An 18,810-nucleotide genomic window follows, 5' to 3' on the forward strand; every position below is an offset into this window, starting at 1 on the left:
TGGTTCCAACAACTCAAGAGTGCTTAAAAGGGTGGTTGGCTCCCACGAAATCTTTGAGAGTTTCACTGAGCTTATTATATTCAGAAAAAGAAAGAGGAGCGGGGGGGCCAGGGATGCTATTTTAAGGTGTCAGAGGAAGGGATCTGATTTTTAAGCTCCATCCCAGCAGGGATTTTGGTACTTTTGCTCTCTGCTGTATTTCCAGCACCTGGAATGGTATACCTCAGTACCTGGTATGTAGCAGGCACCCGAGATATATGTGTTAAAATAATGAATTTATTTCATCAAAATAAATAAATTCACTACTTCAACAAGTATTTTCTATTTCTTGATTTTATGAAATGTTGATAGACTAAATTCAACGGGAACGGTGTATTTGAGCTAGGATAGCAGGTGGTTAAGTGGGTGGGCTTAGGGGGTCACAAAGACTGAATTTGAGGCCAGCCCTGTCATTACTAGGCAGGTGATGTGAGGCAGGTTTATTAGTGTTTCTGAGTGTCCTCCTCCTATGTAAGCTGAGAGTAGTGTTTAAATCTACCCTCGGAAGGCTGCTGAGAGGTTCTGCTGAGAAGGACCTGTCAAGCACCTGGACACCTAGCACATAGTAAGTGCTCAATAAACCTTAGCTGTGAGCGAGTGGGCAGGTTTCTTTGTGCTCCTGAAGCCAGTTTGTTTAATGTTTTCAGCGAGCCAAGGATGTCTCTGCATTTATAGCTAATGTTAGTTACAGGTTGCTTCTTAAACCATATTGCTTCTAGGAAGCTGGGAGCCTTCCCAGTCTCTCTGCTTTGTGCTTCTCCTCTGCCCCTGTACCACTAATTCCCACGTCCTGTCTCTCTGTTTTTGCTGGTTTATATTCCAATTTCTCGGTGGTCAGAACACCCACACACAGTTGAATCCCTTGATAGATAAAATGTTCCTTGAGGGCAACTTTCTGATCTGTTCTTTCCCCTGCCAGCTCCCAGAGGAGCCAGGTCCTGAGGAGGTGTTTACTAACTGACTTTTTCTGACACTTCCATCCCAGGAAACTTCCCATTGACTTTATTAAGGAGTCACACACATGGGGATTCAGATGGCATCTTGCAAATCCAAAAGTGGGAACATGTGCTCTTCGGGGAAAAAAAATCTTATAGAAGGAAACAGAATTCTAGGTGCAGGTGTCTTTGGATACCATTCAGATTGTCTGCCTGTGTCTCCATACATGTCTAGGACCATATGCATTACATATGTTGTCTATTTTAAAATAAAACACTGCAGTGGTCCAGCTGTTCCAAATTCTGTTTCAAAGAACTTGTGGGTGCTTCCCAAGCAACACCATATAGTCATTCTTGCACGGCCCCAGTCTGTTCTTCTACAGTGTGGAACATTACAAAATAGATGCTCCTTGCAACTCCATTTCCCCCCCGTACAAACAATTGGAACTGGTTGATGAAAGAAAAAGAAAACTCCAATGCTGACGTTAGCAAGGGGAAAACAGCCCAAAGCAAAATATGAGAAAGTTACTTCCTGAATTCAGGACACCTTGGGATTGCTTCCTGTGCCAATGTTTCGCTTGTGTCAGGAGAATGAAAATGAATTTGAACACTAGGGTGAGCAAAACAGAATTAGGAGGGTATCGTGGCTGCTGAAATCTCCCGTGATGTTTGGATTATCTCTGGCTTTGGGAAATGTATACCAATGCTCTTTTTCACTAATATGTCATCGTCGTCTTCTTCTTTTTAAAGAAATCAAGGATTGACTGCATTTTAAGAACGACTTCAATCTTAACCTTTTCCAGACCTGGCTGAATAGTTCCTAAGCCTTCCTTAGTCTGCAAGGCTCCAAATGTCCTAAGAATTGGCTGTGTAATTTTATAGGCTCTGCAGGTAGGGCATAATTCAACACATCTTCCAAACAATGCTACTTGTTTTATTCTGGACTTAATTGCATAACGACTCTGAAGTCCTGTATAGCATGGGCATAGACAGGACTTCAGACTCACCTTGGATGAATAAAGTTGATATAGTACCTAAACCACATTAAGAAACTTAAAGTCTTATTAATGGTATCCATGACACAGAAGCAGGCTGATGGACACAAAGACTTATGGAAGGCAGGTACACTTTTGAGTGGAAACTCATCAACACTTTACCCCAAATTTACTCAGAAACAATTTTGGTTTAGCATTTAAGGAATGTTGGGAAAATACTGATTTCTAAAGTGATATGATGATGTGGATTTTATACTCCCATTTCATCTACTTCATTAAAATTCAAGTGATGTCACTAATTGATGGCCCTACTAGTTATGTTGTTCTTTAATTGATCATGACGTCTGGGTTTATTTCATGTGCGATATTGGTTTCCTTTTTCTTCCTTATAATGGGAAACATACAATTTTTTTCATGATCTCTTGTCTTAATAACAAGCATATTTATGTGATCTTGTTTAAGATATAAACTGTTCTAGGTAAGTTTGCAATAAGGTCTACCAGACAAATGGAATTTTCCTGGTGGGAATAATACAGCTTTCAAATTTTCATTTTATTGAGATTTTCATATTATTCTAACAGCTGAGGGAATGAGAACAAAAGGTCAAATCTCTTTTTATTTTTTAATATTACATTTTAGAACTTTTCATAGGCTAGGAAAAAAGAAATTCTGCTGTTGAAAATAATTATGATCCTACCATTAATAAATTGTCTGAGAGTCTCCTTTCTCTAATGAATCCCTTTTATAATAAGCTAGAGGTGCCACTTTATCACTGAAATGTGGAGCACAGTTATGGCTATTGTTACTTCTGATGGATGCTAGAGGCAAGAGAATAGCTAATGTGACTCTAAAGTCATTGTGAACCCAAACTGCAAATTAAAAGGTGACTTTGTATCTTTCTTATATGGAAAATGTGTGCTTGTCATATCTGCTTGACAGTGCAAGAGTGAATGTATGGTTTGGACAATAACGAGCAATGACAGTAGTCAACCTCATCAGAAGACATGAAATAAAGAAATGACAATGATTGATGGCAGCTGGCTGTTTACAGATTTTTCTAGAAGAGTTTTTCTTGGCATGATCAAGTAACCAGGGGATATTGTTCTCTGCCTGAGCTCTGCATAGCAAGCAGAAGAGTGGTCCTCCCACGCCTGCTGCCCTTGAGAAACAACTTATTCCTACATGGTCCCCTTGACTCAGTCAAGCTAACTTGCATGGCCAAGAGAGAATGGCTTTTCAGAGAAGCCACGTTGAGAGAAGGGCCACGTTGCATTTTGCAAAAATCTTGAATTTAAAATTACTATGGCAGTACACCCAAGGGTATAAACATGTGATGTTTATTTCAAGTTAATTGTTATAATTCTTTGTAAGACAGTTACTTTGAGTAAAATTCATAACAGAGATTTTGTCAATGATCTCAAAGTGAATAAGTAAATGATCTGTAATTTTCTGTATTTATTTGCTGTATTTATTACATTTTCAATTAATTTACAGAGTACTCCATGATGTCTTTACGTTCCCTGTGGCATGAGCAAAAATAAACTTTTTGTAGTTGGCTAATTAATAATTTATCTTACTGTAAATCACTATATGACATGAGTGTGCTCAGCTAATGAGTGAATAATACATTTAAAATGTGCCTGAAGTAGTTCACACAGAAATGAGCCTTCATTTAACATGGACTATGTAGATCATATCATGGTGTTTGGAAAATTTTTGACCTGATTTTGGGAGTCTATTTCTTTTTTAAAAAGTCATTTACTTTTGCAATGAGAAGGAAAATGATTTACAGTGTGGTTTGGGGTCATGCAAATTAATTTGATATTGAGTTAATTCTTTGATATTGCATTCCTGCAACGTAGCAACTGCAAGTTGACAATACAAGAAGATACAGCAAAACTCTCATGAGATAAAACTATAGAAAGGAATAAAGGCAAATGACTATTTGGAAATCTACTAGGATAGCAATGCGTTGTTGTGCAAATATATGTAAATTCGATCAGAACAGATTTCATTCAGTCATCTATTCACCCATCCTTTCTTTCATTCTTAAAAAAAAAAAGTATAGCAAAATCCTAAATTCCCGCTATATTCACATTCTATGGTAAGCTTTTAAGATGCCTCATCAGACATTCAAAGTAAAGTTAAATTAAGTATCTGCTTGGAGTGGTGAAAAAAATCTGTCTGCTAGCCAGGGGTACATTTATGCAAAACAAAAGAAAAAAGAAAGAAAGGGGTAAAGAAAGCAAATTAAAGAAACAGAAAGAATTAGAAGAAAGTACTATTATTAAATGGGCAGGAGGAATGATATGACCTACAGTTTCTAAATCAGCATTCAGAATACTCAAGTACATATTTGCCTGCTCTCTTGACTGGTTTTTCTATTTCCTTCTAAGGTCAAGTCTTCCCTCAACACGGTAAGGCAGTTCACCCAAGGGTATAAACAGCTTTTCCCTATATGAATAAAGGAATTGTAGATTCTCTTTCATTAGTAACTCAAATAGAGAAGAAAAGTTTTTTCTATGTTTTAAAGTTTCTTTTTTCTCTTACAGGTGTATTTTAGAAAAATTAATACCAATACAAATGACGTCGAGAAAGCTATTGTTATCTTTGTCGTTGGGGGAGTAGCAGGGAGACATTCAAGACCAGAGGTCCAAACCCTCCACGGTATTTTGAGATCGTGAATCTGAAGCTTCTGTGAAAAAGCTACACGGACGCAAATCATGTAGTTAATTTCCTGTTTTTGTGTTATTATAGCTCTCCTTTCAAAATTAATCCTCTGTTGGGTCTTACTTAGAGCACACCCTCAAGTCAGGTAGAACGAACTCTTTAGTGTTCAAATAGTGCCTTTATTTTATTCATTGTATTCTGCAGTTTCTTGAAATCTTATTCAGTTAAGATCTTTGGGTGTCCCACCCCACCTTTCTATTTGTTAGGGTATCCATGGTTACCACCCCACAGGTACAGCTGACCATTCTCATCTTTGGAATGGGAGAGGAAAAACAACAACACATTATCGGAGTGCAAAATGATCTGTTTTCAGGCATTAAGCAGTCAGGTAGCTGTGAATTCCATGAAACAAAGGCATCATTTGCCATTTTGTTGTGATGCTAATTAATATTCTTGGAATAAAAAAAAATAGGAGATGTTAATGGTTGGCTTTACTCAGAGGATCATTTGATGCCAATATGAAAGCCAAGGAGAGGAGGCAATTATGCACACATCACATGCATCCTAGTTTCAGTATGGAAGCTCACATTTCAAACCTAAGGTCAGGAAAATAACATGAAAAGTTTTACTACAAAATCTAGACATGAGGGAGATTTAAGAGGAGAGGGAGGAAGCACATTGCAGGTGTCAGATAATCTAGTCTGATTATCTGAGCTGTGCTAGCTATAGGGGAACACTTACCCTTCAGTCCAGCTAGAAGTTAGCAGGGTAAGAAGGAACAAACCAGAATAACATAAAGACTAGCAACAAGGCTCAGGAAAGCAGACAGGAGTTCTAACCTAGCAGCTAAAGTTCTTGGGTTTGAGCAAAGATTGAACAAGAAAACTTAAATGAAACAAAATAAAACAAAAACCAAAATCAACCCCCCCTCCCAAACCAACAGTAACCAAGACCCCACTAACTGTTGAAGACTGTTTGGGTGGTAGCAAAAATAGAACAATTCTCAAAAACATCCGACTTTGGGGATGTATGATGTGATTAACAGTTATTAGTTGAGAAACAGACAGTAAAATGAGACTCATCGCAAGTGATATTATCAAGTAATCATTGACCAAAGAGCAAAGCTTAAAATACCCCTTGCCCCCACTCCGAATGAGAAGGGAGGTACTGGTTTTTACTGTTCCTCTGACACAGACTGGACAGGAATCGCGTGTCTCCACGAGAGGCCACTTGGCATAGTAAATTGTGGCAACACTCAACAACAGATTTGAACATAGTTTCCAAGGTGAGCAACACTGGCCTTAAAAATTGGAAAATTGCAAGTATTTGTTTAAAAACATTGTACAGCTAGCCACTGACTTAATTTTTTTCAAGTTTCAACCAAAATAAAAGGGGGAAAATTAAATCAACAACAACACACACCAAAAAAACCACAAAAGAACAAAAAAGTTTTAAAGTTTGGTGGAACCCTCCCCAAATCATTGTAGAGTCACATACAAACTAATGAATAGCAGGATCTATTTTTTTCGGTTTTTACAATTCCATATAAATACTCCACTCCACTCTTTCTTAGACGTGTCTTTTCATTTTGAAATTGCAAAAAATAAAAACTGCACCCAGAAGTCTGTCAAACTGAATTTAGAAATACCCAAATAAACTCATAATTACTCCCGAGCTTCCCAAACTGTAAAATGTTCCATTCTCAAGTTTCCCCTTGAGCAGACAGCGACATGACAAGACTGGAGTGTTTATTTTTCTCTACCCGAAAAACCTCTCCCATTTTTCTGTAGCTTCCCTTTGCCAACTAAGACTAGGAAAGTGATTACAAAAGTTAACTCACTGAAATATTGTTCTTAAAAATCATTCACTAGCAAGAATGGCAAAGACTTCAAACAAATACTCGAAAGCAGGATTTGATGAAATGTGTACAAGACTAGGTATTTAACAATGACCCTTACCTTTTGGAAGTCAAGGAAACCTTTTTAAAATGCAATACTTGATTGTGTTTACTCTTTGTGTTACAGAACCCGTGACTGAATAGTTTATGATGTAGACTGAGAACCAACTATCAGTGAAGGATCAAAGTTTGGTGTTTATTACTATGTTGTGATTGTTTTTCATTTTTCTAGAACCTTGCTTTGTCGTGCCAGCTAACCAACTTGTCCCAGTTTGCCCAGGACCAAGGAATTTCTGGAGACAGAACTTTCAGCCTGAAACCAGGGAAGTCACGGGCAAACCTGGATAAGGTGGTAACTCTCAGTATGAATCAACCCTGTGAGTCTGACTGCTACCCACAAATGAGGCCTGATCTGTTTAATAGGGATAGTTTGAATTTAACAAATTAAATGCAGCTGTAAAGTAACTGTGACATAACCACCCTTCTGTAGCAGATTCCACTAAAAATTAGGATATACTCTCAAACCCCCAGACAGTTTTTGGTTGTTATGCATCACTAACTCAGTGACCCCCATGGAATGCAGAGCTCCTTGTTCCTTTTTTGATCTTTATCATTGGTTTTATATACACCTAACTCCAAGTGATTAGGTGCAGAAGGCTGGGTTGGTTAAAATTCTGACTGGATTCCTCTGCTAAATTATGGGAACAGAAGGCTCATTTGCTGGTACTTTGGTTGCAGTTTTTAGTAAGTGCCTAAACTAGCAATAGACAGAATCTGGAGTGGTACTGAGCCTCTGTTTCAGGAGTAGTAAAGTAACTATGGGATTACTGGGTTCAAAATTATTAGATTGAAGCTCCGGGTAAGAACTGTCATTTATTACAGGGTCAATGGTGTACAGTTGTGCAGATCGGGCACTGTACAACTCAGTAGGCACCATTCACATTTTTGCGTGAAAAGTGACTAATGAAGTGCACAGTCTGCATGGATGAAAGTGGTAGCTTTTTGCTTGTAGAACCCGGTAGGTGTGGTAGGGCCTCACACTCTTTGGAGAACCCTTGTTTCTGAGCAGTGATTCAGGAGACAAGAGAGAAGGTGGTTTGACCACCAGGTACTGACAAATTTCAGAGGCATGAATTATCTCACTTTCTCACTCATCCCTCAGTCTACCTCCCAGGCTCTCTAGGGATGATATTACCCACCCCCCAAATTCTAACCCTTAGAATTTTGCTTTGGATGTCCCATTTAATACAAGTTCCCTGTGTCAACTAGGGTGGCAAAATACATCAAGCTGATGCGCACTCAATTAAATCTTCCTGCTGATGCCTAGTGTTCAGCATTCTAATTTCATTGCTGAATGAATCCTATCCACAGAGGGAAATCTAATCAAGAGCCCCTGTGTATTTCCATAAGGAGACCTCGTCCCCTCCTTACAACCTCCTTCAATGGTCTTCTTCTTCTTCTTTTTTTAAATAAGTGCTTGGTTTCCATTTATTTTTACTCCTGAATTTCTTCCTCTTTCCTATGCCAGTGAGGAAGAAGTTAGGCTAATCACAAATGAAGCAGTCATTTCTTGATCTGGGCAGATGATAGAACAGAAACACTGAAGGTAAGGTGAAATGACTTCAGAAGAAATTGAGATTCTTTGGAAATAAAATCAGTATTTTCCAAATACCACCTGAGATACATATTCTATGAGGTTGATTTGGATGGTGATTATAATTCGGAATTTTCCCCCCTTATGTACAGATAATTTCATTTCAGAGGAATAGAATAGGATGTGTTGTTTCTAAATTTATTAAAATGGAGCCTCTCAGGCAAGGTGAAAGGATGGATTCCATCACAGAGTGATTTTTAAAAACAAATAAATATTGGGGTATGCTTTGTCTCAACTCATGACTAAACCAACAGAAAGAGATGCTGCCTTCTCTCTTTATTGCTTTCAAGTAAACCTAAGGGTCCCAAATGTTAGAGAAATCAAGAAGAGCGTGGGGAAGTTGGTGGTGGTTATGGTCAGGAGGGCTGTCCCTTATCCCAAAGTCCTTCCTCAACCTCCTCCTCCTTCTTTCAGGGTTTTCTGCATGGAAACCCATGGTGATTGTGTGATTAGCCATGAGGAATGTACCTTCCTTTAAGAAACCATTAGTATTGGACAAGAATTTCTCGGAGCACCTGATGGAGAATATTTCTGATAGAGAGTATTTCTCCTCCAAAAAGAACTGTTTTTTCATAAGCAAGGGAGTTACAAGGTTTAAGAACATAGTCTTGTTAGAAATGGACATAGTGGTGGAATCCACTGGGGAGAGAATTCACCTCTAGTTAGTTGTGTTGCTGCAAAATCATTTGAATCATATGCACATTTTGCTTAAGAATAACAGGGAGAGACCATGAAGAAGCACTGAGATAAAGGTCAAGTTTCTGCTATGGGCTTTGCACTTGCTTCCCCATCTGGTATAGTTCTCTTTTCCGAAGTACATGTGGAGCTGACTTCCTATCATTTGGGCTTAAGTTCAGATCATCTCTCTCCACCCAGTCACCACTGCATTACATTCTTCATAGTTTCCAATGTCTACAACTATCTTATTTGCTTTTTGATTTGTGTGCTGGCTAGACTCCCCCATGAGGATGGAGGTATCCTGAGCATGGGGACCTCATCTGTCTTCCTCATCTGTATGTCTCATCACCCGGACAGTTGTCTCCGTGAACCAGACTGAGGGGGGCCCAGGCTCAAGTAAGGAATCATCATGACAATTGCTAAAAATGACTTGTACTTGAGTGACCCCTAACCGACCTGATATTCAGGGTAAGAGAGAAGTCTCTACTTAGGGTTAATGTTTGTAACTAAAATGAATTACTTGGTGCTGTACGTTTCCAGTGTTTCCACTTCCTTTGCTTTAATAACCGCCTCCAAGCATATGATGGATTTTACCTTGCCTCGTGTATCAGAAGTGTTTGGGAGGAAAACAAAAACAAAAACAAAAACTATCCCAGATAGCAAAAAGTCATGGCAAAGGGGCAAGAAATTAAAATGGATGTGGAGGTAACAGGAGAAGCAGCTGGAAAATGAACCTGTTTTAAGGTTTGTTTAAACCTTTAAACAAGGCTGTTTAAAGAGATGGTTTCATTTTTGGGTCCTGGTATGTTTGCTCAGAATGGGATTTTAGGTACCATTTTTCGTTGTTGTTGTTTTTTGTTTTTTTTTCCACTGCATGTGATAATGTCATCATTTATTTTTAAATGGTTCTAAGTTGCAGATTTAAATTTACTTCAAATCAAGCCCTATTTTAAAATTACTTTTAATAGGAAGAAATGAGTCAAGGACATACATAACTTACTATATTTGAAGGACTCAAACAAATGCAAGTTTCGCTGTGAATTCCAAACTCTCACCAAAACAAAGAGATAAAAATCCACCTAAAATATATTTTCCTCTGTTTAGTCCTTGGGGGGGAAATGTCAAGTATTGCACTTTAAAATTACTTTCATCTAACACTTTGGTCCCAACAACCCCCCAACCCGAATTCATCTTTTTTTTTCAGCAAACATGTTTAATGAATCCTTAACACAAAAGCAACTAGATTTTCTAATTCAACTTTGGAAAATTTACTTTCCTCTACAGAGCTATTTTTAACAAATGGCATATTTACTTACAAAATTGGGAGATGGGGGCGTCCAGCTGAGGCACGTTCCCTCCCTTAGCATTGAGCTTCTGGACTTGGGTTGGGGGCACAGGCTTGTGTGACTGCCCAGTAGCCCGATACATGGCTTGGACCCACAAGATGCGATCTTGCTCGTCATCACTTGCAAATATCACGGTGTCTCCTTCTTTGACTGCATTGAAGAAGGCTCGGCCACCCTCTAAACCTGGAATACAAGGAAATAAACACTCCTAAGCTGAGCTGCCGTGTTCTCGGTGGAACCAAGGCCTGACAAAGGCCATTTCTGCTGCTTTTTCTTGGGCCAGAGAAGGGAGGAGCAATTTATCTGACTCTAGGATGGGAAGTCTGATACCCACTTGGCCACAGAGTAGAGCCATAATGTTAAACAGATATTCTGAGACTGGCTCTTGTCTTTTTCTTTGTCTGGCTGGGGACAGGAGTGTCAAGCAAGCTACCTACTGGTTGGGTAGATATCTGCCTATAAGTACACTACTATTTTTCTCGTCTTTAAAAACAAACAAACCACTACCACCAACAACAAAAACACCTCTTGACCCCACCTCTCCCTTTAGCTATGGTTCTATTGTTGTTCTCTTTACAATATAGGGGGAATCTCTACCAGGGCTTCTTAAATTTTAGTGCCCCTATGAATCCCAGGGGCATCTTGTTGGAATGCAGCTTCTGACTTGGTAGGTCTGGGGGAGAAGTCTGAGAACCTGCATTTCTAACAAGCTCACGGAGGATGCAGATGGTGCTGGTCTAAGGACCACACTTATAGTAACAAGAGTCTCTCTCCTCCTACTATGCCCTAAAGCGTCTCCAATCAGGCTGCTGCCCCACGGAAACTTGTCAAGGTCATCAGTGACTTCCACACTGCTGAATCCAAAGGTCAGTTCAGAGTCTACATTTTACTCCATCTATGGACCTTATCAGCAGCATTTGCCAGTTGATTCTCTTTGAAACACTCTCTTCACTTGGTTCCAGGTCACCCAATTTCCTCCTCCCTCCCTGGCAGCTGCTTGTCAGTCTTGTTTGCTGGCTTCTCTTCCTCTTCCTAACTGTTAAATGTTGTAGCATCCTGGTATGTCCTTGGACCTCTTCTCCTCTTCCCCAGTGAGGCCATCCAGTCTTAAACATCATGAATCTGCTTATAGTCCCTACATTTCTATCTCCACCCTGGACCTCTCCTGTGAACTGCAGACCTGAACATCTAATGGTTTTCTTGACTCCTTCACATGGATATCCGATAGACACTCTAAGCTCATCATATCTAACACTGAACTCCTGGTCTTTCTCCCAAACTCCTCTCCACCTCAGTAAAGCTGAGCTCATCCCTCTAGCTGTGCAAGCCCTCAACCTTGGGGTCCTTTTGGACTCCTCACTTTCTCTCACTACCCACTTCCAGTGGAATTCTGATGGCTATACCTTCAGAACATTTTACCAGAATTCGATCCCTTCTTCTATTCCCAGTGTTTCCTGAATCTAGTCATGCTCAGCTCTCACCTAGACTATTTTAATGGTCTCCTATCTTATCTGCCCTGCCTCGTCCTCACTCTCTATAGGCGATTCTTAATGGTAGCCATAGTAATCAGTTTAGCTAGAGTCAAGTCATGCCACTCCTCTGCACAAAACCTGCCAGTCACTCCTCATTTCACTTAGAGGAAAAGTCTAGGTTCTGACAAGGCCTGCAAGGCCCCTTGGATTGACCCACCACTACTTCTATCCTTGTCTCCTCCTACTCTCTCCTTAGTGAATAAATGCACATACTTCCTGTTAGCCAGACTAATCTCTTGCTGTTCCTTGAACACCCCAGGTACATCCTTGATACTTTTGCTCTTGTTGTTTTCTGTGTCTAGAAAATGCTTCCTTCAGCTATCTGCAAGATTTGCATCATTACCTCCTTCATATCTTTGCTCAAATATCACAATCTTGTTGAGTCCCTCCCCGAACTTACTCCTCAGTCACCATCCCTCTTATCTCACTTATCACCTTCTAACAAGCTAAATAATTTACTTAACTTCATAAGGACAGGGAGTTTTTGTCTGTTTTGTTCACTGCTGTATCCCTAGTGCCTAGAATAGCGTATGGCATGTAGTAGATGTTTAGCAAATACCTGTTGAATGAATGAATGCTCTCAGACCTGCCTTTTCCCACAGGCAGCTCTTGAAGTTAAAATTTAGAGAGAGGTAGGTGAAGGCCTATTTGGGCTCAGGCCACAGCGACATTGTGTCTGTCAACATATTCCAAAAGATTGTATTTTAGGGTCACTGGGTATTCTCTGGCTGGAAATAAAGCTTCCTGTCTTCATTGGGTTCCTCATCATCCATCCAGTTATCAGTTTAATACTGAGAGGAGAATGAGCAGAGTGAATAGCACCCCAAATTTCCATCAAGGCCCTGTCACTAGCTGGCTTGACACTTGGCGCCAGAAAAGATTTCTGGTGACACTAAGACTTCTCCATGGTGCCGGTGATGTTAACTCAGGTGTTTATTCCATAGAGTGGGCATGTGTTGGGAATTCTGTACTTAGAGTTGCCAGGGACTCTAGAACAATCAATAGCTACTTCTTCACGTGGAGGGTTTAGTGCTATAGCATTTTTAACAAAAGCTTTTTGGTAGTTAGGATTATGCGAGAGTATTTTGCCTAATTCTTTATGGAGGGTTTTTAAACGTGTGGTTTGGATGGCATGATATGATACACAGGTAGCAAGCAGGGAAAACCTGATGAGATGCATAAGAAGAAGGCAAAGCTGGAAGGGAAAGGAAGAAGAGCTTTGAGGGATGGTTTAAGCCCTGAAAAGTGAACAGGAAGGAGCTAAAAGGAAGAGTGAGTCAACAGACCTTCTGCAGCCCAGCCTCATGGTAACTTTTGGGATAAGCCACTTTGATATTATTGTTGAATGCCAGGCTCACCATCACTGGAGGCAACTAGCCCCTGCCCCACTCCCCACCCTCCAGGGCCTGCAGCTGGGGGTGCGGATGCTGCGTTCCTCGAGCTACTGTCAGGGTTGCTTTGGAGAGTGGAGAGGTCGAGGTAGAAAGATACTAAGCAGTTTTCAGATTTTTATTTGATCCTCCCAATGGTGCTATGAAGTCAGTACTATTATCCCCACTTTATAAATGAGGAAACAATCATAGAGAAGGCTATGACTAGAAGGGGATGAACACAAAGCAAGGTTGTAAGCATCGGAGCTGGGCTTCTAACCCCACTGTCTGGCTCCAGAGCTAACTGGACCCCTCGTGCTATTCGGCCGCAAAGCTAAAGAGCAGGGCCTGGCACACAGCGAAAGCACTCTGAGAATTACTTGTTAACAACAGAATGAAGCCTGATTGTGGCATGACTAGGGCACAAGGAGAAATATCTAAAGCGGCAGAAGCCAGGGCAATGACAGCCATGGAGAGCAACAGAGCTTTTTCAGACAGCATGGGAGACCAAGGGCACCCCGGTGAAAGCAAGGAGGGAGCAGAGCACTGCAGCTGAAAGAAAACCAAGGGAGGAGAAAGCAAAGTGAACATCGACACATGCTCCAAGGCAGGAGAGGTTTCGACAGGGCAGTGATTCCTGGGGACTGGATTTGTAGACCGTGATGGGTGACAGGACGTGGGCTCCTCATGGGGGACGTGGAGCACAGCCCCACAGGTACCGATCTGTCAAGCACAAGAAGACACATCTGCGAAAGGACAGAGGGAGACCAGGCGGGGAGTGGTGGCTGGCTCCCTGTGGGGCTGAAGGGGGGACTGCTGTTCCAGTAACCTGCCGGATGGACACAGTCTATTTATGATGGGAATGCTAAGGCTTAATGTAGTTGTTTAAACTGTGCTGTTGGATTATTCTGAATATCTTTTTATTTAGACTGAATGACTTAATCTAATAGGACTTGAGAGATTACTGTCCACTCTCCCAACCACACCCAGGGAAACTGAAAGTGAAGCATTTTCACTTTTAGCTTAAAATGAGTAGCCTGGATATCAAATTCACATACAATTATTTACCAATTCCCCAAATATTTCAAAGATTCTAAACAGGTAGGGTTGATTTGGCTCACAGGCTTGTGTCTGGGTGCCCATTTCGATCCAGGCTGCTACAGAGGCAAGAACACGCACGCTTGCAAGGCTACCTACCCCATAAACAATTTCCACCTGTTGGTTCCACTGACCTCCTGCAGAAAGCCAAGAGTGCGAGAGACAGGGGGGACTCAGAAGTACTTCCTGTGTGCACACTCACCCGTCGGGAGAGTTGAGGAGATTTTCGAATCTCTGAGGACCGTGGCTAAGGTGTGCCTCACTGCCGTCTCCAGCTGGCAAATGTGACTGTGCACAGGGATCCTCAACAGTGCTTATTTAAATATGAGCATCCTGCCCTCCTCCCTTCTGGTTCATAGGTTAGGCATGGGGCCCAGGAGTTAAAGCACTCTTTAAGAAATTCTAAGTTAGACTTCTTACGACAATTGGGAGTATTAAAACTCCATTTTCAAGCAAACATTTGGAAATAAATAGGACTTGGCACATGGAAGATCAGAAAATAAGTTGCTTATTATTCTCGAGAACATAATCAATTTACTTTCCATTTACATCTTTGGTAAAGGAATTTAAAAATTATATCCCATGAGACTGATGTGTAAAAAAGAAGAGAGGCTTTTATAATGTATGTGCACAGTTAACTTTTGCATGTATGTAGAACAGCTTTCTCTCCGCTCCTGCGCTCCCCATTGTGGGAAGAGAATTCTGCTTTCCCATGATAAAATAACAATTCTACTTTGCTCTAGCAGTACACGTAGCTATGCTTTACAGCAAGTGCCAAAGAATGACGTGGGTGAGACCCTGAGTTCCAGCTCTTTCTTTCTTTACAAAATGGGAAGATAATCCTGGTCCTGTCTCCTTGGTGGAATTGTGGTCAGGTCCAAATGCAATCGTGTAGGGGAAAGGAGCTGGGAAATGGCTTAGAAGAAATTACTGTCTGAAGATGCTATGGCATTTCCTTCTCATATGGGCCCTTTTGCCTCCCACTTTAAAATGCAGGTCTTTGGAAAGTTGGAATCTATTTTTCTGAACGGAACCCAATGGTTTGAGAAGAACGCAGACTATTGCAGAAACCTGTGAGGGCTCGTTTCTTAATGCAGGAGTCACATACTTTCAGTGAGATGTTGCATGAAATTGTTTCGAACTCATAGGCTCTATTCAGTATGATGAGTTCCAGGCAGAGCCTTTAATGCTCGCCTTACATGGTCAGCTCTGTATCATGCTCTGGCTGGAAACAAATCACCAAGCGGAGAGATGGGGGCTGGTCCAAATCACTAAGGGTTGGGGCTCTGAAGGTGCTAATTTTCCTAAGCAGACTGGGCCCAAGGCCTTCCCTGCCACACCTTTTCAGGTTAACATTCCATCTTTTCTCAAACTCTGTTTTTCTTTTATGTGTATTTTGTTGCATGTGGAAGAGCAATATGGGAGTAGAAAAAAAGGTTTTGGGCCAAATAATGCAGTATGGTTGGAAATGCTTCCCTTGTACAGATTTGGCATAAAAATAAACTTCTCTGGGAGAGGGCTGTTGGTGCTTGTTGTTCATTAATATGCTGAAATGATTTCGCACCCCCCCCCCCATTTTGAAGGTTCTTTGAGGCTGATTTTTATTCATTTTTTTTTCCCGGGAGAAAGATAAAATGGGTGGGGGGAAGAGGTGTGAGGGGGCAGGATGTAGAACTTATGAGAAATACTACCATTTGTGTGGTTCTTTTAGTTACATAAGGCTTAGGAGCTTGGATGCCTATGCTTGTGGATTGGTGTCTTCCTAGGAAAGAAGACATTTAGGGAGAGTGTTCCTTTCCAGTGCCATCAGCTAACCTTGACTTGTAGTTAGCAGATACAGATGTACAGGACAGGCTCACTTAGACTCGGAGACACAACACCTGCTAAGCCCACACATCCCTGGTGAAAAACCACACGCACTAACATACACACGTGCACATGGTCCATAGTACACACAGAAGACTCCTCTTTCAGTAATTTTTTTTTTTTTAGCATTCTAGGTGGAGCACATATTTGATGTGGGCACAGCTAGGTAAAAGAAAAAGGTATTACATTTTCTTTTTGGTTTTATGAGGATCCCTTGAGTCAAACCAAAGCCCTTGACTGGGATGGCATTCATTGAACCAGATGGAAACTCTGTAAGTCCAGGGACTGTGGCTGTCCCAATCACCTGTGACTTAGTCACTCAGCTTAGTGCCTAGCATGGAGGAAGGGCCCAGGAAATATTAGTTGACCCATGACTTGTGCCAGGGGAAGTTCCAGGGTTCATAGCCTAGAGGATAGGTGGGTACCTGGCTGGGGGTCGGTGTAGTCCACAGTGTAGCCATCCAGTTGTAGAAGTTCCTGAGGCTCTGCTTTTTTCTCCCGATAACTGCACATGGCAAATGTGTACTGACTGACCTGGGAAGGAAAAGCACAGACGGTAAGTTTGCTACCCTAGGGCCCATCCTCCCTGAAGAAATCCTTTCCAGTCAACCATGTCCTTGTCCCTGAGGCCCTGCACTTAATAGCTGCGTTCCAGTTGAGTTTTGCTACCTCCTTGCTGTGTGACTTAGCGCAAGTTACTAAGCCTCTCTGGTCCTTTAGCCCCTCATGTCTGAGAACTGACCTCCTCACTGGCTTATTGTGAGAACTGAATGAGTTCACATGTGGCATGCACTTGGGATTTGTTCTTGGCACTAAGTAAGTGCTTGGTAAAAGCTAGTGGCAATTATTATTGTTGTTATTTTAATTGGCTAAGCCATTCTTTGTAGGTCAAAACTGGTTAAATAGTGGCAATTTGGTAGGTTTTACCTAATATAACCATGGCCCTGGCCAAGACGGCCATGTTCCCACAGGCCTTTTGGTTTGCAATTAGGGACCAGACACCCGTTTATAAATGCCCAGTGATTTTTAGTTACCATTTTATTTTCTGCAAGCCAAGTCTCAGCATCAAGCCACCCATTCTGTTTCCCCTCTCCCCTTCTCCTACGGAAGGAGTGCTTTCGGTTGCTTTGAGAAGTCTTCCTTGACTCTCAGACAAGTGCAGGAGTGACACGCTGTCACAAGCAATGAGCGCTCCATCGCTGGGTGCCAGTCACAGTTGAGCCATCCTCAGCCCCCGATGGCATGGCCACTGTCCCTGTGCAGCCCTCACTGCCAACACAGGCATCCCTGCGGGCGCTCCACAGCTGCAGGCCGGCCTTTGGGACCCTGTCGCCACAGTGTATGCACACCCAGCACGGATCCTTCGCATTCCTACATCTGGTTCATCTGCAAGGAGCCCCTGGGAGAGTGAGCATCCTTTGGGGTTTAGGCTAAAAGCTCGTGGGCATGTTTACCATCCACCATGTCACATGTCTTGGAGAAGGGAGTGCCACATCCCTTATCTCTTTAGTTTCCTTTATTAAGAGAGACATTTTCTAAGCGAACTTTGATCCCTACTGGGGACATTTTTAGCCTCCTCCATGGTGAGATGTCTTTTTGTTTTTTTTTTTTTAAATGGCATTAAGAAATTGGTGATTTCAAACTCTGCACCCATCTCCCACATCCTCTGAGGCCTGCTGTTCCTAATGGCAGATAAAGGGGAATGATTGGTGTATCTACTGCTGCCCTCTGTCGGTTCCTGGTGACAACTTTCTTCGTAATGTGTGGGATCTGCAGAACCGGCTCCTTACAGTGCAAGGCCTGGAGGGACTTCGGGGAAACAGAAGGCCAGATCGCGAAGAATATTTTCATAAGTGGACGTGTATTGTTTTTTGTAATAAGCAGAATAACCAATAGCATCCTCTTCTCCTAAAAAGGAGAGTTAGGAGTGCACATTGGCCAGGGGTCCCGTCCCAGCTCTGACAAGTCTCAGAGTCCATGTCTGTATTTTACGTGCATCTTCCTGTTGCTGGGGGATTAACTGAGCAACGAAGGGCTTCACATACCACGTACGGCAATCACAGAGCACATGCTCAACATGTGCATTTAAATAAGCAGCTTCCTTGCATTAAGCGCCAGCATTCTGCTATGGAGTAGCTGAGTAGGTATATTTCCCTACTAGATTATAAATCCTTTGAAGGTAAGCCTAGGGAGTCATACATCTTCATTATATTTCCCTCCTTATAAGCAAAATCTACCATATAAAGGGCATTTACTCTGAGTCTGATTGGTTCTAGAAAGTATGTATACTCTAATAAAGAGGGTTTTTCCTTCAAAATTTACATATGTTATTCTAAGCACAGCACCAGGCCTCTCCCACTCATTACTGGTCCAAATAACTAATCTCCCAGGTCCCCAGTGTGGCAGTGGTCACACTTATTGCTGGAATCTTTCTGTGGTGATTTTTACCTGTCTCTGGCAACACGAGAGATGATGTAGTTTCATAATGGGATGATTAGCCAGAGAGTTGCAGACACTAAGTTGAGATCAGAAAAATATCACAACAGAAGGGTGTTATTTCAAGATTTGTGCATTTACTATTGCTACACGCTTTGGGCTTTTAGATTTTTCTGTTCCAGTTCAGGCGCTTGCTTCCTGGAGTGCTGTACCCTGCTGCCCTCTTCTGGTAATATGGCGGAAGCTGTCCTGACAAACTTCGGGCTCACATAAACGAATTGGTTTCAGAAGCAT

At 41.7% G+C, this 18,810-nt stretch overlaps 1 protein-coding gene across 1 annotated transcript in view; it reads right to left on the reverse strand.

Annotated features, from left to right (window-relative positions):
* The window catches only part of CADPS (calcium dependent secretion activator), a 793,408-nt gene that overhangs the window by 141,253 nt on the left and 633,345 nt on the right, over window positions 1-18,810 (reverse strand). Inside the window, exons 19-20 of the mRNA XM_057311862.1 lie at window positions 16,506-16,614; window positions 10,185-10,397 (exon numbers count right to left, since the gene is read on the reverse strand). Of these exons, the coding sequence (XP_057167845.1) occupies window positions 10,185-10,397; window positions 16,506-16,614 (322 nt within the window). The remainder of the gene's footprint in view (window positions 1-10,184; window positions 10,398-16,505; window positions 16,615-18,810) is intronic.

This window comes from Ursus arctos, unplaced genomic scaffold, assembly GCF_023065955.2.
Source record: "Ursus arctos isolate Adak ecotype North America unplaced genomic scaffold, UrsArc2.0 scaffold_14, whole genome shotgun sequence".
Lineage (NCBI taxonomy): Eukaryota > Metazoa > Chordata > Mammalia > Carnivora > Ursidae > Ursus > Ursus arctos.